The sequence below is a fragment of the Maniola hyperantus genome, chromosome 6, assembly GCF_902806685.2.
Source record: "Maniola hyperantus chromosome 6, iAphHyp1.2, whole genome shotgun sequence".
In the NCBI taxonomy this organism is placed as follows: Eukaryota; Metazoa; Arthropoda; class Insecta; order Lepidoptera; family Nymphalidae; genus Maniola; species Maniola hyperantus.
In genome coordinates this window covers 7,072,578-7,094,644 of record NC_048541.1, presented here as the reverse complement: position 1 = coordinate 7,094,644, position 22,067 = coordinate 7,072,578, and the positions used below count along the sequence as shown (strand labels likewise).

General features: G+C 35.1%; 1 protein-coding gene across 2 annotated transcripts in view; it reads right to left on the bottom strand.

The window, feature by feature from the left end:
* The window catches only part of LOC117983053 (carbonic anhydrase-related protein 10-like), a 50,390-nt gene extending 29,311 nt beyond the window's left edge, over positions 1-21,079 (bottom strand). For both annotated transcript variants that reach the window (XR_004673633.2, XM_034969509.2), the window contains exons 1-2: positions 20,831-21,079; positions 10,554-10,788 (exon numbers count right to left, since the gene is read on the bottom strand). Coding sequence is in view for 1 of the 2 variants with exons in the window: in XM_034969509.2 (XP_034825400.1) it covers positions 10,554-10,617 (64 nt within the window). In the remaining variant the exon portion in view is untranslated. The remainder of the gene's footprint in view (positions 1-10,553; positions 10,789-20,830) is intronic.
* Positions 21,080-22,067: the final 988 nt, after the last annotated feature.

Genomic DNA, 22,067 nt, shown 5'->3' with positions numbered 1-22,067 from the left:
AAACTATTGTATAGTACGCGACAGGTCGAGGTGGCCATCGGATTGGGGATGCCCCACACAACCGCACAGCTCCCGCGCTAACCCGGCGCGGGATAGCGCGGGTGACGTGCGGGTGTGCGGGGCGTTCCCCGCCTCGTACCCCTATTGCCATCTCGACCTGTCGCGAACTATAATACCTATTCCTTAAATACAGGGAGCAAGAGAAATGCTAATAAATTATTCCGTATTTTGACTCGTTTAGCGCTGCAAACGCTCTGAAACAAACATAAGATTGAATTCTTATGCATTGTTGCATTTTGCAGACGCGATTGTTACGTGACTGAGGGAAGTGCCCGCCTGGGAGATGCCAGTCAGCGTCTGTTTTGTAGTCTTAACTCTCGACCGAGTCTGGAAGACGGGAATACGGAATTATTTCCAATAAAAGATATTTCCGGCATCGTCGATAAAATAAATCTTTATTTGATAAAAGGTAAACACCAAGTAAACCTTGGTAGTAGCAAACAAAGTTCCTGGCCGTCAAACTAGGATTATAAGCTCCCTGAGCTACGGGGAGCCAGTTGAATGCACACTTAAAAACATAATTTAATTAATCCAAAGATTCAGTTCAGTTGCATTCCTTCATAAAAGTAGGTAGCTGTTGAAACTTATACAAATTAGTGCCCGTGGTGAGTGGAGTGGCGACTTATATTGTTTATTTTTTGATTTTGTTTATTATTAGTTATTTAGTGTGTGATATATAATGAACGATTATATGTCACATCATGTCACATAATATAATATAATCGTTCATAATGAACCAAAATTGATAACGATACAGGTACAGCATAACATGACCAACAATATTTCAATGGTATTGATGTCGCAATCAAATGTTGAAAACGTGAGCAATTCGCAGCCGACGAACTCCACAAAGAGCTTCAACCGTGCATCGGAAATGAATCAGTTTCCGTTTAGTGTATAATAAATGATATATCTCACCAGCAAAATTCAATCAAATCTAGACTTTAAGCTGTGAGTAAAAAGGTGCGATATACAGAAAAAATAACGAATTTAAACAAGAACTGGTTGGGACACATGGAACTTACTTATTCGTACATTTTAAATTCATAGTGTAAGTTCGTGAATTAAAAGTAATTCAATTTAGTTTTGCACTCGCTTTTTGGGCCTTGGGGTGAATATTAAAACATTTTGCCTATAGGTTCCATGAAGGATTCCGTGCCATCGTAGAAGATAATATAACACTTTTAATGTTTGCATGGCCACATTTGAAATTTGCCATCTTGGTTTTTTATTATTTGTTGTTATAGCAGCAATAGAAATAACACAAAATTTCAACTTTCTACCTATTATGGTTCATAAGATACAGCCCGCTGCCAGACAGACGAATGGAGGCTTAGTGTCCCGTTGGCACCCTTCGGGTACGGAACCCGGATAATAGCTGTTTAATTTGTTTGCATAGAAGCGAAATAGCATTCAATGTATGAAATAAATAAGTAAATAAAATCACGCGGAAAATAGGCTATTTCACGGTGCATTGAATGTTCTTTGCGTGGCAAGTGCAGCTTGAGTTGAGCTGTTGGCGCTGACGCCCGCATAATAAACATTTTATTGATGCGAATAATTCTAAAACTCGAGAAACTTATCGAAATCACACTACTATAGAATATAGAAAACAAACGTTTTTTATTCAAATAAATTTTTAAAAAGTGCTTTTAGATCGTCAAGTGTTATATATAACCCTTCCTATCGGGCAGAACCAACGCAATTCATAAAAAAAATAACAATTAATACGACTGCCCTGCAAAAAATGAACTAATTTTTTTTCACATTTACGGTTTTAAGAATTAATTTATGTATTGTACTGTATTGCCATACAGGCGTCAAATTAATTCTTTCAAGAAAGAAAATATAGGCCCAATTCATTTCCCTTATCTACTCTCTTTTCCTAATCCTTCGATCCTAAGATGTCTATGCAATTATATTAATTTGTATGATATTAAATTATAATGTATTTCTAACATCAATGTTTAATGTTTTAACTGTCATGATATTATCAATTGTTATATTACCTTTATGTTAAACTAAAATCATACTAATTGTCCAATGTATAAACTAACAACTTGTGTTGTCCTTGTGATGTCTAGGTCTAACAAAGGATAGAAAGAAAAGTCTCTCATGAAAGGAATTCAAGAACCAAATTACAACGATGATTTCTCCACTGAATTGATATTGGCGGAATTATTGCGGACCACAAAACCGCAGTACATAGAGCCATAGACAAGAAAAGAAGAAGAAAATATAGTAGACTAAGAGCCAGCGCGTGCTAGACCTTCGTTATTTTATAAAAGCTGAAAGTTTCTCTGCGTAATGTCCCCAAAACGATCAGTGACTATGAAGTTTGGATCATGGTGGCTTAGGGACATAACATGTAATGTAAATCACTCACGATAATTTAAATTTTAAACGCTAAAAATATGGTAGAGAGACTGAATCCCATGCTCATTCATCATTTAGGATGGTATATCATCTTCGATTGTATGTCAAGCATACTTTTAGTAGATTTAATAGTATCGATTTTTATTTACTTTGGGAATAAAAACTAATTCAAAATAAAAAAACACGATCCATCAATTTTGAGTTAAAATTTTCAAGCTGAAATTGGATTTGAATAACGATGAATGACGAACGAGATTCACAAATACGCGATATTTAAAAATAAATATGCATGGATCATAAAAATGTCCAACAAGTCTAATAGACAATATTTATAAGGTTGAAAATAAAAACACTCGAATATAATTATGTTGCAGTCACTTCAAAACTACTTTTGAATGAAACAACGGTCAAAACAAGTTTTGACGTACGACATTGGTCAAAAGTAGATTTGACTGAAATTCCGATCCAAACTCTTTACTGGAATAGCTCATCATTAAATTAATAATAAGATTGGGTCAAACGTGGTCCAAAAGGAAATTGGAGCATCACAACTCTTGTCATGGTACTTCAGTCTTGACTGTATAACTCTTACCTCTAGAGTGTTTTTGTAAAGCGCGAAGCCTGAAGCTCGCGAAGCAGGTTTTGAGTTTAGGACCAGTAGATGAAGCTGAGTGAAGGGGTAACGAAGCAAGTCCGGCTTAGCCCATTTAATAACGCCACAGGTAGGACAGATAAGACTGCGTGGAGCCGGGCAGTCAGATTTAAAACTCTTTTATTTGGTATTTTCTGTTTTTTACTTTTGACTAATTTTGTTCCGTGAAAACTACTTTTGACCAACTTTGTTTATTAAAATTAGTTTTGACTAGATAAGAGTTTTGACTGTAATTTATACGTACAATATGTATTACAGTACGTGGCAGAAAGTAATATACATCCTTTAGCAGATTTGTAAAGCATTGTCTCTATCGTTGAGACCGAAAAAACGTCATATAGGTAGGTATGAGTGACGGAGACAACACTCTATAAAGCCGAAGTGTCATTCTAATAGCCGATGTACATTACTTTCTGCCGCGTACTGTACCTATTTCTATTTATCAAAGCTATCTCAAGAAGATTTTCACTTATACGTATGTCCTCAAGTAATAGACGCCCATACCTAATAACTTACAAGTTACACACCATAATTGAACCAATTTGATGTAAGATTCTAAATTTGAAACAAAAGCAGCAAAATATAGGTTGCCGCTTATGAAACTGTATTTTCGGTCACCGAACCGCGCCGGTGCGATGTAACGTTACATATTCAAACCGTATCGCGAGTGAACTCTCGTCCATGCAAATTTTGCACTATTGCATTTGTACTCCTAACATCTGGAAACGATAACCTTAATAGAATTTAACCTTTATGGCCCAAGTAAATGCGATGAAAATATGAAAGCTAGTCGCGTAGGAAATAGGAATGTTATGTAAAATCAATTCTTTTATTACCCGGTCATATTCTGAAACTAACATGGTGATAGCCAAGTGGTTAAGATGGGGGATCGGGGATTAGATGCCGGGCACGCAACATTAACTTTTCGAAATTAAGTACGTTAAACAACATGTCACTTACTTTAAACGTGAAGAAAAATATCGTGAGAAACCTGCATGCCTGAGAGTTCTCCATAATGTTCTCAAAGGTATGTGGATGTGAAATCTGCCAATCCGCCGTTGTGGTGGACTCTCTCATTCTGAGAGGAGACCCGTACTTAGTAGTGAGTCGGCGATGGGTTGGTGATGATGATGATCAGTAACTTTTCAAGTTAACGTAAGCTTAGCTACCATGACATGAACGTTAAGGCACTGTCCCACTGCGGAGCACGGTCACGCTACTCACATTTATTTGGTATAAAAATGTACTTATGTGATGATGTCCCTGCAATCTACGAGAAAAAGTACTTTTTCTCGTTAAGTAAAAGTGGTTTTCCTGTGATAATCATTTTTTACGTGCTCTCGGATCATTATAATAATATAATCATTATCAGCTGATTGCTAGTGATAATGTAGTTTACGATTGTTGGAAATGTTAGTAATGTGTACTAAAGTAATAAGAGTAATGTGTACGTAGGCATTCATTTACCAACTATCGAAAACAAAAACTATACCTTTCGAGCATAAATTGGGAAAAAACATTTTCTCGGGAATTCATTACATAAAAGCACGCAATCACCTGCAAGCTAAAATAAGAGTGTTTTAAAATTAACAAGCTGAAATTAAAATATCAAACTGGTTCACAATTTGTAGAGTTTTAATAACTGGAAGTAACTCTTATTATAGTTCAAGAAAGTCATTCAATGAAGCGAAGCTAAAACCTGTTCTGTCGTTCTGAGAGCAGGGAGCGGTAGAGTCCGAGTGGCTTTGGTTTTTAGCTAACTTTATATAATTATTTTAACCATCGTTTAACTAAAAGTAATTCATTTTTGACGGTGTAAAATAGCGTAAAATATTTTGATTCTATTTGTTTTGAAATTGGTTTAGCTGGTAGGTATGGTCAATGGCTCGTATTTTTTCATTTACGTGAGTTGTACAAAGTGTAGTTTTTCTCTTACTCTCCAAAATAAATGAGCCTAGAGCCAATTAGCTTTTGCTTCTGAAAAAAGCTTTTACTTCGATTTATTTTCGCAGGATGTATTTGAAATGTTACTGCTGTAGCACCAGACGAGTGGTCAGCCATGTAATGAGTAACACTTTCGGGTAATACTAACATACTTACTTAGGGAGTATAACACGGTAAACAATTTGAAAAATTGTAATAGTAAACTGTAGTTAACTGACTACTGACTTCAAAACAAAACAGATTATCTGTGTGTGTGAGATTGATGATTGGGTCATATTAGGAAGACATCACGTAAATTACCCAAATACAGAATAGATTTGATGATTCATATAAAAAGCTAATTTTACGAAGTTTTTAAGTTCATGTGAGCTTTGAATTTAAATATGAACAATATAATCTGTTTCTTGTGGTTATGTTATTAAAAGTGTATGAAAGTAAGCCATTATATCTTTGAACAACAGTGTTTTAAAGTAAACTAACAAACTGCACCAACTAAAATTAAATCCCAGCAATTCAAGTCACGACATTTCATTGTTTTAATAACTGGAAATAATTATATTTTAGCTTAAGAACAGCATTCAGTGAAGCAAAGTTAAATTGAAGTCGCATGCGGATTTGGCGCCGCGCCGCCGGTCCGCCTGAGCTTAAGGCCGGCCACCTGCTCCCTCGACCTATTCCTACCACTGGAAACTGGAAACACAATTTGCGGTACGGTTTTTGTGACCCCTGTTTACTTTATGCATTTTTTCTCGTTTTTATGTATGTTGCACGGCACTCATTCATGGCATTTCTCTAATTCGCCAGATGCTCGCCAGTTTGCATTTGAACAAGTTTTTTTTGCAACGCTCACACTTTTTATTTCATTCATATCCTTAATATTATAAATGCGATAATGTACCTATGGCTGTCTGTCTCTTACATTTTCACGACCCATTCCTTTAACTGATTTTTGGCAAACATTGGTAAAGAGATAGCTTGCATTCCGGAGACGGACATTTAACTTACGACAAGTTTACTAATGTAAACACTCTTAAAAGTACATTTTCATTAGATTTGTTGTAAATTAATTACGTAGTCGAGGCCTAAAAGTAGGGCTTACACACACACAGTACATTTTCCACAGGGATTATTATTAAAAAGCGTTAGCTAACTTACAGCTACTTTTAGACTTGCCATTTTAGTTCCGAGATTTGCGTTCAGGAAATTATATCTGTACAGAAAAAATAGCATAATCTTTTACGCTGAATAAAGTAAGCCAGTATGAAAGTTTTCCTTTAACACAATCCTATGTCTAAAAGCTGATTGTTTATAAGGTGGGCAAATAAAGTGCAAGACAATGGAAAGAGTTAAACAAGGTCATAAAACACGACACAGGAACGAGCCTATATATAATCAGCTTAGTTAGCTTAAATTGGTAAACAGCACGCGAACGACACAGCTGTATCCTGGGGCGACACGACGCTTGTCTTTATAGACAAAGAGCAAGTGATCTTTAATATTGTGACAATATGAGAGCCAGAGACATTTTTCAGGAATATGTTTCGCGGAATATTTAAGTTCGTACACACAATATTAAGCGATTTAGCATGTTATTTTAAAACTATAGATTTCTTATAGATTTTCCTGAAATCAATACCTAAGTCAAGAACTATTTTTTTATTTTTTTATTTTCTAGTTTCCCCCAAATTATTTACGTTACAAGATCGTGTCTGGCTCACAGAAATTCGATATGTATCAAATTTCAACTTAATCGGTCCAGTAGATTCGTAACAAATTGGCTGTGACGGACGGACAAAATGGACAGACAGACAAATAAATACAGGAAGGAATCTTTATAGATTATTAGGATTTTTTCATTCGGACGTGCGCAATCCTAAAAATACAAAAACTGGACTATACAAATAATTACAAAAACACAAGTATATTTATTCCGTACACTAAAATTCCTACAACCTAATAGTTTACCTCTAAGATTACCAAAACTGTTGTGAAATTAAAACCCGAATTTTTACTCAATTTAGGCTGTCTTATAAACACTTTTAATCGTTCATATTTTTCCTCTTGTAGCTTATTGCCCTAAAATACTAAAGGGTTTCAAGCGCGCCCTGGTCTGAGAAGAAACCGGCAATGAACCAATGTGTAGAAAACCACGCTATTATTGTTTGTGTAGCTCTTCGTCTATTGCTTGAGTAAGTAGTTTCATAGCTCAGCGACCACTGTCTACAGTCCACACCGAACAATAATGACTTTCATTGCCCATGGTATTGAATTTTATCATTTAAAAACAGAAATAGAATTTCTAACATCGGACATTATTCTTTATTGTTTTTGAATTTAATCTTAATAGAAGTTTACTTTAAGCTCGAAAGTAAAAGGTTTGTTTATTGTAGTTTAAAGAACAATAAATGCTGAATTATGTAATTACCTTTTACCCAATGCAGATATACTTAATTAGAATTAGGTGCACCAGAAATTCGCCAGTACAATAGCTTCTGATAAACAGTAACTAACTCTTGGATTATTATTCTATAGGATTATATTACTAGATAAAGTTATAAGACGAGTTTATTTCACACATAATCTTTATTGTTTACTATGTAAATTAAAAAAAATGGAAGTGATGTCTCATAGTGGTACCCATAGTAAACTCACTATAGAGTCAGAGTACATTATTTTAAGTTTTAAAGTTGTGACGTTGTAAATTTTATAAAATTGCTTACTTACTTGTAGTTAGCGACAGGTCGAGATGGCAATCGGAGTACGAGGTGGTAGTTAGGGAGGCGAATAGGGGAATTTTCGGTAATACTCGAGCGTGGCAGTTTAAGATATGAGAGATACCTTAGACCTAATAGAACAACCTTGTAAAGTATTTAGCTCTATATGTAGTGACGCGCGCCTAGCATAGACGATCAGATTAGTAAAAAAAAATCAATAGTCTGAAACACTCGAGCGCGTCAGATTAAGATATTGGGGGTTGATTTTAGTGTTTTAAGACTAAATTTAACTAATCTGACGATAAATCCTTGACGCCGCCAAGTTATAGGGTCGCGAACTTGTAAAAAAAAAACGTTAATCCGGCATTCTCGAGCGCGATTTTTATTTTTTTTATTTTGAAGAATATAATCTAAAACTTACTAAAAATACAAAATCTGCCGGTTTCCGCATGACCGGAAGTGTGGAGGAGCCATTTCGTCTTCCGAAAAACGCGTTGCGGCATATAAGTCGCGAACGATACATTTTACCAAAAAAAAGTTTAAATAAACAAAAAAGGTAATTTTATTTTACACAAAAAAGGTCTCTTTACATTTTTGTCCAAAGTTAAAACTTTTTGACTTGAAGCAGAAGACGATGAATTGTATTGAGCAAAAACTTAGATGAATGATTACCAAAAATGTAGGTCATACATAACAATACAATTATAATACTATTTTTATATCATTTCATTTTTTATACAATAAATAATACAATTCGTACTACATTTCATCTACATTTACGTTGGTTGTATCTATCGCTTTATTGTCATTCTCAAATTCCCCGTTTTATCAAGGAGAAAGAAAGGAAAAAAAGAAACCAAAAAACCTTTTTCGGTCAGATTAAGAGAACCCACCAACATTTTTGTCAGATTAAGAAAATACGCTTTCAGGATACCGAGATAAACCTCCCCTATGAAAATCTGACGCGCTCGAGTATTTCGAAAAAACTTTTTTTTTTTGCATTTTCAAAAATTCATCGTAACTTATCGTCGCGCCGAAATCGTCAGTTTTTTTAAAGGAAGCTTCCTTGGGGCCTACTCAACACCCCTTCCGAAAATCTGACGCGCTCGAGTAATTTTTTTTTTTTTTGCATTTTTGACTACTTTATATGCCTATCCCCACCACGCAAACCGGCAGATTAGTATACCGTTGTTATCAGAGGCACTTGGGGCATACGTAGTATGAATATCTGACGCGCTCGAGAATGCCCAAGTAACTGTTTTTTTAAACATTTTTGAAAAACCGTACACGCCAAACCCACCGCTAAAATGGTTTTTACCATACGAGCTTTTCTTTTCGAAATTATTTTATCTTTCGATTTTGATAGGTCTCGACGGCGCCGTTGAATTACGCCATTTAGCTACCTCGCCTCCCTAACTATGGGGAGACACCCCGCACCACATCGGGTTAGCGCGGGGACTATGCGGGTATGCGGGGCGTTCCCACCCCGATTGTCATTTCGACCTGTCCCGATACGTGAGTGTTCACTGAGCTACATATTCGCACGACTCAAATTGGTACAAAAAGGTATCCAAAATGCGCTCGGCCTAATGCTTACTTATACATCAAGGATTTCATAACAAAGGGTCGTTGGTATACGCAAAAATGCAATTTCTAAACTAAACTAGTTCCATATCATATAGTTTAAGTATATTAAGATTTATATATAATGTACAAATGTTATATTTTGCAATGCCCTGACGGGTTTCATGTTGTAATGTTGTAATATTGTAATATTATATACCTACGTTATGATGTAAGACATGAATGCAAATAAATAAAGAATAAAGAATAAGTTTAATATTTACCTAGAAAGAGTCGTGTTCCAAATATAAGCCTTTATCAGCTTTTGATTTTTTTGATTTTTTTAATACAATAAAACTTAAAGCTAGCCTTATCTAATTACTATATAAATCATGACCGCGTGGAATGGTGCCAAGAATACTGGCTGCATTTCCGCGCTGGACAGCCAGGCTGATCCGTTGCGCAAAAAATGAGCCAGCCCTTCTGTCACCAGTTGAGGCTATTAATCGCGGTGAAATGTCTCGTAAAAAATTTTTAGCACTAAGGGCCGGTTGTTTCAAACCATTGGTCTTCGTAAGATCCGTTCGTTGAATTTAACGGACGTAGACGAACTTTAACATCTGTTAATTTAAGTGCGTTGCTTCATTGTACAAAAAACTGTTCGTCATTGTTATTTTGGTTGCGAAACTAACCCTAAAAATTAACTTACTTCTCCGTATCCTTTTCTTATTTCATTTTAAGTATATTAAATTATATACATAGTTATTAATATTGCTACTTCGCATTTTAAACACTTTTTCTTTCTTACAAAATCTTCAAAAAAACTATCATTAAAAGCTTTGAATTAAATTGATTCCATTATAATTTGTAAATAAAATATTCCGTTTGTAAGAAGTATGAAGTTACGAACTGATTTGACGATCACCAATGGCGCCAGCACCGGTTAACGTAAACGTAACTTTTTAACGAACGTTAGCGCTAATAGATGCTGAATCAACGCTTTTTCTTTACTTACGTTCGTTAGCGCCATATTTAAAGGTTACGTGTCCGTCAAAGTTTGTTGAAACAACCGGCCCTAAGACTCCATGGCCCCAGGGTCTCCACGGCAAACGGCACAAAAATGTAACTCTCTATAAGAGAGGCATACTTGCTTTTATTTTCATTTTTATCCAAACTTTTGCTAAACTGCACTTTTGCATATACGCTGTTTTGTTATGAAACCCTCGATACAATATAAATCATACCTGTGTAAGAAAGCAGTATTTGCAGTAAAGCCGACGTTGTTGCTGCTCCAAGGAGGTTGTACATTGTCTATGGCATACTTTTCATCTCTGACAGTGGAAATTGTCTATAATTTTATAGAAAATGCACCGTCTTTCTCTTTTAACTTTTTCATTATTGATAAATATTTTAAGGTTTTGGTTTACCGTTGATTGTGTCCTAATCGACGCATGATATTATGTCGTTTCATTCTGCTACCTGAAACAAAAACATATTTATTTGAATAAGAAAATTACGCTCCCTATGGTGCAGTCGGGTAAAAATACTTAAATAATACAATATAATTAATGTATAATTAAGTGATTGCTATTAAGTTTTTTTTTTTAATTCAGATACAAGTTAGCCCTTGATTGCAATTTCAACTTGGTGGTACCTAAGTGATGATGTACCTAGTCTAAGATGGAAGCGGGCTAGCCTGGGTATGTTTGTATGTAGGGAAAAATCTTCGGAACTAATAATCTGATTCTGAAGATTCTTTCACTAATAGATAGCTTCATTATCCCCGAGTCCTAGACCATAGGGTATCATACCAAGTCACGGTACAAACTTAGTAAACATATTATATTACCTATATAGATTTATTCATTATACCAGTGAAACATAAAATGATTTATTCTGGTCCTGCCTCGCAAACTACATTTTAGCAAATAGATTTTTTCCAAGCGTACACATAGGACGTCCGTCTGTGAAATTGGTGCAACGTTCATAAATCCTTCACGGCCTTTATAAATTAATGTAGGCCCGATTCCAACACGTTATGATCCGAAAACTTGCTTTATGGAATTAATATACGAATGTGCATTTTTTATTATTGCAACTCAACGTATGGTTAACTGTGATAAATAAATAAAATTGCAATTTATTTTATTTTTACTACCCGACTACGGCAAAGCCAAAAGGAAAGATCATGATTTTAGTAGTCTATGTATGTATGTAGGTTTGTATTTACGTGTGTTCCACCTCCTGGTGCCTAAACTGCTGCGTCGATTTTGATGAATGAGGTGTCAATCGATTTGCTATTACAGTCCGGGTGACATAGGCTAAATTTAAATGAATAAAATCAATATGGCGGATGTTGCATCCGAAAAAAGTGGGGGTATCAAAAAAAATATTTTGCTATCATATCGAGTGGGGTGTCAAATAAGAGATGAGAAATTTTTGAGTTCATAAATTAAATATACCTACCTACTACAGTATTAAAATATAGCAAGTGACAGGAAAACAATTTTGCTATAATATCAGCGTTTAGTCGGGTTTCAGTTTTCAACTGTATGATCCTTTCTCTTTAAGCATGTCTTATGAATTATAAAGTATACCATCCTAAAATATAATTAGACACTATCAAAAGTTTAGTATAAATACAGGCAGTATTCCAAATCTAGGACAGTCAAAAGAATAATTTGCAGTTACTAATTACAGTATTTTTTTAATTACAGATTTTAGCATATTCGTACGTTTACACATTTACCCTTTAATTTGTGAAACATGAACCAGTTATACTTACTTCTTAATATATACAAAATAAATATTGTATAGAATTTACTACAATAATTTTTTTTAAAATTACTTATCTATACCTTCTAATGTTATAATGCGAAAGTGTGTCTTTCTATCGACCTATATTATATTATCTTTTTACGGCCCATTAGTTTAAGCCATTTTAGCTTGCATCTCAGATCGGACACGTCATGCTACTTATCGGGAAATTAGTTAATTAAAATAATCCTAAATCCAGGCGGATGGAGTTTCGGGCGTCATGTAGTAACTTAGTAACTAAAAGTCAGCCTTTATACCGTTGAGCTATTTAGCTTTCAATGAGCTCTACAACATAAAGATTTTATAGAACCCAATGAAGCATTAAAACAAATATTTACAAGAACAACAAAAGTCGCTTTCACGGCATTACCACTATAATTTCGTTACATACAGAACTGAGTTAAAAATGTCTACATAAGTTACGCTTGAAACTTGCTGATAATGGAAATTTGATAGGTAGCGCCATGTAACACTTGAATGTAAGGTCTCGGTTTGTTCGTTCATCGTATAAATAAACGTGAAGTAGTGTGGTATCACGCGAACCGGTCATTAACCCTGCCTCACGGTTTACTAATGGGAGCTGAGGGTGTCAAAACGACCGCAACGAAACCGCCACCTAAAAACAGCTCGCCTGAGATTATGGTTCACATAAATACATTGATATGGGGGTTTATCTCGCTTTTGTTTGCTCCAACGATATAAATATTCCACTAGATGCGGCGCTTCATAGTAACAACATTTTTCACCGAATATCGGTGTCCGCACTTACCTAAGTATTGCGAAACACCTGCGTAAATTACATCGCCAAAAGTTAGGTTGAAAAGGCTCGCATTGCCTTTTAAATTACCTATGATGCATCTACTAAATGTAGACATTTTCGGCATAATGCCGTACCTTCCGTTGGGCGATTACTTTAGTTAAAACGCAATTAATGTATTTTGCATAGCGCGTTACGTGACCGAAAATTTGGTGCACATAGCTTTCGGTACATCACGCTACCGTTTTCCATCGTATAGTGCCCAGAAAAAGACGCTGCGTAAAGTTCTATCGCATACTGTTTGGCGCGTTTTTCTCAAAAGGTTTGTCATACCAACCGAACACTACGACCAAAAATTTTCGGCGACGAACTTACGCAGGTGTGTCGTGACACTTAATCGTACCTAATCCACTTTAGACTCAGCTCGTTGCTAGGAACTTACATAAGTTATTAAAACTATAGGTAGCTAATAAAGATAACTATGTAAATAATAATTTAGAGTTTTTATATTATTATTTAGAGATCCTACAAGTTTAATTTTTACAAACGGACAGCGTCTAAAGCGGATTACGATTGACAGGAGTGCAGACACATGATGGAATATGGAGTGCCCTATCTAATAGAACATTTATATCGCTGGTTGGCTCTATTTTATTGCTAAACATTTACTTATAACATAAACGTAAGTAATAATAAAAAATCGTAAAGATTATTATCATTCCGGCTTCATTAATCTTCACTAAATAATAAGCAAACATTAACGATTTATAAAAAAGTTGCAGGCAATCCTCTTAATGCAACAGCTTTTCTGGCACTTGGCCGACAACAGATGCATCCAGACCGATCAATATAATGCTATACTTACTTATCTTTTTGTATTGCACTTGTTTTACGGCACCGTGCTTTTCAATTATAAAGATCATCGCGATGTTTGAAATATCAAAATTTTAATGGTTCGTCAATGTTCTATATAATAATAATATGTTACAGTCCAAAGCTTAATGCAGGTGAAAACCAAAACTTACCGTGGAAACTCTTTCATTTTTCGGGATAAAGAGTAGCCTTTGTCCGTCTACAGGATGCAAGCTATCTCTGTACTAAATAGACGATACCCACTGACTTCATAAGCGTTGATTTAGGATTTTAAAAATCTCTTTGATTTTGATTTTCTTGATTCTATATTGACATTGATTTTCTGAGACAAAAGTAGCCTCCGGACTGCAAGCTATTGTCAAAATCGGTCAAACTGATGGGCCATAAAAAGCTAGTAGATAGAACGATAGATACACTTTCGCATTTATAATATTTGTATGGAAGTATGGTTATAGTGATTTAATAGGAGTTAAACAGACGCTTTAACCCGCGGTTAATGGCTTGGGTGAAAAGCTTCCACAGTTCTATGTGAACATAAAAGTTTATCGTAGCTGTCACGTTTATCCGCAATTACGCGTAATTGGATGCAAGATAATACGAATACTATCCGATACAAACATTATGTATTTTAATTTTGTAACGCGAATGCAAACCATAATATTGGAGAACTTATATACGTTGCTGATAGACTTGGTGAAAAATATACATTTACAAGCTGATGCTCGCAACTTTGATCGCGTGTATTTAGTTTTTAAAACCCTGTGGGAACTCTTTGATTTCCCGGGATAAAAAGTAGCTTTTCCAGGTCTTTAGCCATAACCATGCAAAAAATCATGTAGATCCGTTGCTTCGTTGCATCGTGATTGAAGGACAAACCAACAAACCAATAAACCAACAAACAAACACACTTTCGCATTTATAATAATATGGGTAGTGATATATGGGTAGTGATATAGAAGACCTACTCTAGTTTTATCGTTACGCATAGAAAGCTTTAGGGTAATTTTTACCTATTTTTGCCACTTGGATATAATTAGTATTTTAGGGAATTTTTTTATGGATAGCAAACAAACGTGCAGGCTGATCACTTATAAACATCTGTAGTATGAGAGGAACTACCAATTTCTTGCCGGCTTTTAAGGTATGGTGCATGACGTGAACGCTCTGCATAATATGTTACTCTTGGTGTAATTACTTGAACATTACTAACAATTACCGGAAATATGAATAAAAACTAGCACACGAGATTAAGGGATGATTTATGCTTCACCGTGCCCTGTCCGTGCACGGACGCCACATGGTGAAGCATGAACTGCGTCTTATAAAAATGTTCCTGTTGTTTTGAATCCGTGACTCGTCTGCGCCTCGTACGTAGCACATGCCCACGCTTGCCACTCGATAGTATAAATCATCCCTAATTTGTTAAAATCACATTGACTATAGCTTTTATTATTAAGTTAATGTTTACCTACGAGTGGTAAACATAATAAATCTTACACTATAGCGTTTTATTTATTTTTCAAAAGACAATAAAAAAGCCAAACATAAGAGTAAAAGTTTTTATGATGCTAAAAATACAAAGGTTTCTATGGAAACTGGCGTTCGTTCTTTTTCATCCGTTCGCAATTCGTAACCTGCTACGAAGTTTTTTAAATGGTCTACGCCAGAAGACTCGCTTCGTAGACCCTGCATTCAGACCTCCTCCTGTGCGAACTTCGAGCTTCGCGCTTTACAAAAACACTCTGTACCCGTAGTACAAGATTTTACGTCTCACCAAACCAAACCAAATTCGAGAGTCGAAATACTTCTGCGTTACAGTAAACTGGATCTTAAATGCCTTGTTTTAAAGCTCAAGTTTGTCCACACTTCTACAGCCAGCGCTCCAAACGGAAACATTGCGAAATTAAAATCAGTGGCATTGAATATTTGACTTTAATTCAAGGCTGTTTAGGTCCATTTTACTGTAACGCGGATCGACTCTTTCGTTTGGTGAGACGTAAAATACGGGTACTGGAGCTCTAGACGTAAGATCTAGAGTTTTTCGGAAATGATTTTCAGAAATATCAAGATTGGTTCATCGAAAAGTACCAGTTCTGATGACGCTTCATTTTTGTATAAAAATACGCTTTAAAAAATCTGAAACTTTTTAATGAATTAAACTAGAAACTTGAAATTTGTACAGCAATGACAAGCTTTCAACTTTAGTATTGAGTATTTTCAACTTCAGACACTCAGACGGATGCCCAATAAAGAAAGTTTTTCTATGATGAGGTATGAAACTCTAAAAAGAATATTATAAAGTGTTTTAAGATGTACTGGCGGCGTTGAATTATTTTGAATTGATTAAATTAAATAAAAATAAAAATCTTTTTTATTCGAATAAACGTTTACAAGTACTTTCGAATAGTCGGATGCATCTACCACTGGTTCGGAATGCCTTTCCTACCGAGACTTAACATCTGATATACCTGTACCATCTGGTATATAAGTGCAGCAATATTAAGGCGGAATGAGATAAAACATAAATTAAGTAACTTTTACGGAGTGATGTAGTCGCATAAGCGACCAAACTATCTCAATAAAGATTTTGAAAAAAAGCATATTATATTGGGTTTTATTTCGAATGCAGGCAAAGATACGAAACTCTTCATGGAAAACTTTAAACATTTCATAACTTTGTGAATATACGATCAAGACCAGTGCAAGGTAAAAAAACAAAGCAGAATTCGCGTGACCAAAGTTTTTAGTATGGCGATTTATGTCACCATTTATGATGCTAAGCATCACATGTGTCCTTGACTTTTTGATTGCCTGGCCTAGATATTTTTATAGTTATTGGACAACTTGGTTTAGTATTTTCGCCTCTATATGCAGTGAAGTTAAATTGTTTAATTTTTAAAATGAGAAAATCAGCCACAAGCTGATATTCATAATGTTTTATAAATAATCTTTGTAACATAATGAAAAGCGTTAGATATAGCATCGAGTCATTATTTTATTAATCCATACTTACTATTATTATAAATACTAAACTGTGTCTGGCTGTCTGTAACCTTTTAAGGGCCTATCCGTTTAACTGATTTTGATGATGGTTCTTTTATTCCATAAAATCAAAGAGTTCACACGAAATTTAAAAAAAAAACCTAAAACGTCGAAGTAGGTATCCATGTCTAATGTATTAAAAGAATAAAAATGTCTGTATTTTCGATAGAATCAACAGTATAATTTGTTTAAACTTACCTATCATAATCAAGTTAATGGGTTTGCAAAACATAAAAATATACGTACGCTGTATTTGCAATAGTCAGGGATGCAACTCACCTCGCGGCTATCACCATACATGATATGGATTCCATTCAGCTGAAACTAAACAATATTCCCCTTTAGGCTACATGCGTACTAGGCAGCTAGGACACGGCGACCAATGAGATCTAGTTATTGTTCATACATTTTCAAAACCGCAACCGTCAAATTTCATGTCAAAAGTACGATTTTGATTCTTATTTTAAAGGTGAACCAAGGGTGAACCGTACTTTTGACATGACAGTTGACCCATAGAGTTAAAATGACGCGTGAGAATTCATTTTGTACGGACTATATTAGGTATATCAGTTCTAAAATACACTTATGATTTTAAGCTTATTTCGTGGTTTAACTATTAATATTCAGCGTTGTAGCCACTAGAGGCAACTACAAGTCGTAGTGAACAGTTCAAGTGGAAACGCGGCCGCAACCTGCCTGACCTGAAGTTCTCTGTGCTGTGCTAGTTTCGCTGGTTTGTCACTCAACAGAGTCTCATTGTGAGATCTATAGAGCGTAATTCCACTTTGCTCAGACTTTACTTAGCGTCAAAATGAGACACAGCTGTTATAACAGTGACATAAATTTGTCTCATTTTAACTGTATGTTAATCTGAGCAGTCTTAACGGTCTCTCCTTCCCTCGCTCCACACAAACGTAGTTTGTTTCTCATCTGAATATTTACCATTCAAACTCGACGTCATTGTATAGACACCTTCTAGAAACTATTATTTACGTCTTTGGTTTGCCAGGTTTCCGGAAAAATAACTGGTTTTAAAGTTACAAGGGTTGGCCGTATAACTTTGAAACTGAATATTTTTATGGAACACCACAGACATAGATATTACTTCCTAGAACGTATCTACATCATTGAATTTGGTTGTAGTATTTACATAAGAGTCAAACTAAGTTTGTATGGAGTGGACTGCGAATTAACCTCTCTTAAGCCTGAATCCGGACGAAGCATTAAGTAGAAAGCACTAGTCCATGTCCTAGTAATACCCATTCGAAAAGCCTCAATTGCCCCAAGTCGAGCCTGCTCAAATGGATACGGAGCTTTATTCAAGATATAAAAACCTAAAAAACCTAAAAAGAGATCTATATCATTTGACTACAAGTTGTTAATATAATAGGATGGAGTTTTGAAAGGAATGTCAGTGAAATATTTTTGAAAAGACCTGCTATTTCAAAGCCACGTCGTCGTATTGAATGCATTTTTCATTTTTAATGAAAAAACATGCACCGATTCGCAACCAGCAAAGGAATTAAATCTTCCAACCAACGCTTACGGTGGATTTTCATATTATCTCGACCAAAATACCATTTTCACGAAGTGGTTCTTTAGGCTAGTAGCACATTTATTACTTCTTGTAATGAATGAAGTGACTGGAAATTTCTAGGCCTCTTCTTATTGCACTAAAATAAACATGGACCTTTAAAATTGTAGATTTTTTTTCATTCTATTCCTACATGAATGTAGGTTTTTTATATTTATAAATTTACAATGTAAAATAATAAATTTTTATTTTAAACATTTTTTTCTTGACGTAAAAGTCGGACATGTTTTTTGTGACGTCAACCAACCAGTGTCACTTTCACAGTCAAGAAAAGTCTGACGACACCTCATTTATAAGAATCAACTCAGTAGGCGACGCGACGCCAGACAATTTTTTGATACACACAATCAAAAATACATACATACACCTTAAAAACATTACCCTCCCAATTCCCATGTAGTCGGGGGTAAGAAGTGGAAATTTAAATGTTAACAAAATTGATTAATGTATTCATTTAACAAGGCAAAATACTCGTCTACAAAAAATATCTTTACTCGAAACCATAAAATACGATGGTAGCAGAATCGAGGGGAATGTCAGCGGAATATTTTTGAAAAGGCCCGCTATTTGAAAGCCACGTCGCGTCGTCGTACCATTGAATGCGTTTTAATGAAAAAACATGCGCCGATTCGTGACAGTCGGGGAATTAAATCCCCCCAGCGACTTTATCAGTATCAAGTGCATCGAAATTTTCATTCGCTGGAATAATATTACAAACTAACATCTGCCCGCGACTTCATCCGTATTGAAATGGTTCCGTATTCTAAGGGCGCCAACTGTCCGTTTGTCCGTCTGTCCGTCCGTCTGTCTGTCCGTCTGTCCATCCGTTTGTCCGTCCGTCAGTCAGTCCATCCGTCTGACCGCCTGTGACACGTGGACACGTCTGACTTTCTGTCTGTCAGCGGGATTTATCTCAAGAGTCGTTATTATGAAAATCCGGTGAAATACTTTTTTTCACACAGTTTTTGACGCAACTAAACTTAATTCCAAGCATAAGGGCCTTAAACGATGCTAATCTTGAGTCCAAAGTTTGTGAGTTTGATCACTGAATAGAACTTTGAACTAATTTAAAAGTAACATGGCCTAAAACTGAGTGAATACTGACTCCAAAGTTCATGGTTTCAATCAAAACGTCATAATTACAGTACAACAATTTTCTTTCAGTTTTTTGCTCCTCTTGTATAATTTAATTTCGTTCCAATTACATAGCGTTTTGTTAGCCAGCTCGTCAAGGTAGATTCGAAACAGTTTTGTAAAGTAGGTATTCAGTAGAAGGTAGCAAGTTCTATTTTGCTATTCACAGAACTCACAGAATATAATTTTTATTAATTCAACATCAATGTTGCTATTCACGGGAAGCTATGAATCAAAATATTATATTTTAAGATCATGAATGATCTAGAATTACGTTTAGGTTTAATAGGTATGGTAGAATCGTATAGGATATCGTAATCGAGAGAGAGCCAGCGCGTGCCTTCCTTATTATTACCTTCGTTATTTTATACTGCACTATACTGCACTGCACTGTCGCATTAGGACTACCCTGCAAGGACAGTGCACATTATGGTCTAATAATAAATAATAATAAATAAATAAAATAAAAGCTGAAAGTTTCTCCGCGTATTGTCCCCAACACTGGGAGGAACGTTTGTTTGGATGTTTGCTTGGATTATGGTGGCTATGCGAGATAACAGGTAATAAAGGTGTAAAAAATCTTACGTCAAAGTATAGAGTATAATTTTATTTATATTTTCTTCAGAATAGTATTAGAAATCACGTCATGCATTGCCAGAAACTTAGTATTATGGCAACCCCCCGCCAGACACCTTTAAAGTTTAAAAGTTTAAGGGTGTCTGTTAAGTAGATTAAACAAACTGTCCGAAAAAAAAATCGATCTGTTGGACTGGTCGGGCAGTAATGTTATGGTTCGTATACCAAAACTGTTCTACAGAGGGTAGGTACTTTACCTTTACCGTGGGAAATTAACTATACTTATAGGTAACAAAAATCTTACACAAAGTGTGAGACAACAGCTATTTAATTAATAATATGGTGGCATTATATTGATTTTATTAATGTTTCTTAAATTAGTATTATATTTTAAGCATTCTTGATACTAAACAATATTTTATGATTTTATTTTGAAATAAGTAGGTACACTTAGTTTTACGTAAAGTTTTAAAGTTTAAATTTTGTGTAAAATAAACGAATTGTTTTGAAAATAAGATAAAGAAATCGTTCCCATCTTTGCTATTATTAGCTTTGTGTTTAAGTTGAAATATTTTTTATTTGACATTCACATAGGTAAGTTTGTAATTTGGATGGTGTTCATATTCTATCCCGTTCAACCCTGACAAATTCATCATAAGTTATTATCAAAAATAGAAAGATAACATAAAAGTAACCCAAAAAGTCCTTTTATGTAAAATCGTACATACCTCATTCGAAGAGCTCAGTTGATGATGATGACTAAGTAACGCTATTTTAAACACTGTTATAAAACTTATTGGCAAAGTTTTTTCAAGTATTTTTAAACCTATATTTTCACCATTTAAAATTGGTATTTTAAACAAATTTTAGTTAGAATAAAAAGTTAGTATGTTATCGGAAAGTTCCCGCCATTTTACGTACAACGGTCTGAAAATCTGTGTCCGTGATGGTACGTGCGCAGCGCGACTGAAGGCATGTTTCACTGGGAACCTCACTCAACATGTTCCCAGTGGCCTACCTTTTAAGTTTCCCACGTTTCATTCAACCTAGAACAGCCTATATGAATCGTTATATTTATTTGAAAATGAACCTTATTGAAAAAGTGTTAGCTTAGAAAATGTTTCAACATTACAACTTTCTTATGACATGCGTAGTAACTTAACAGTTTACGTTTCAGCAGCCTAAAGATGAAAAGGTACAAAGTCGTGCCAGCTGAAGCACAATAATAAGCTTTATGTTGTAGTGCTTGAGATTTTGAGTAGGCTGCAAACAAAGAATCGAATGTGATGCGGAACGCTGGAAAATGTTTGAATTTTTCCGTGTCAGACAGAGATAGATAGAGTTTTCAGTGACAAAAGGGAACGGCCTACAACAATCGAGTGGAGGGGATGATCTTAAAATGTTCTAAAGATGTGTGAAGATAATGTCTTTATTCACCTATAGGTATTTAATTTAGAGACTGTATGTGAATACTGACACGTTTCTTACATCAGTAATACTGTATACATTATAATTTATTAAAAATTCAGTATACAAATAAAATGCAACTGAAGAACTCTTTCATAAAACATGTGGGGAAGTCTTTCAAAGGACCTAACTTAAAGTAAAATGTTGTTTATTTTGTTAAGGAAGAAAGCCTGTATACAACGGAGAAAACGCCACACGTCAGGGCATGAATAAAACAAGAGCTATGTTTCAGACTTTCAAAACTTTACCTAGTATTTTTCTGCGAGATACTTACATTTCTCATGTTGCGTGCCGGGCGTTACTGGCATCATGATGCTATAAATATTATGTATACCTACTGAGTTCCTAATGATCTTTGGAGAGTCAAATTATTTGAAAATATTGTACAGTTTTGCTACCCCTAGTCAAAGCGGATCTCATGCGGTCTTGAAAATTAGTTGAAGAACACTTTTAAGGTTCATACGCGCTTTCCCAAAAAAACGCATTGCGCCGATTGTT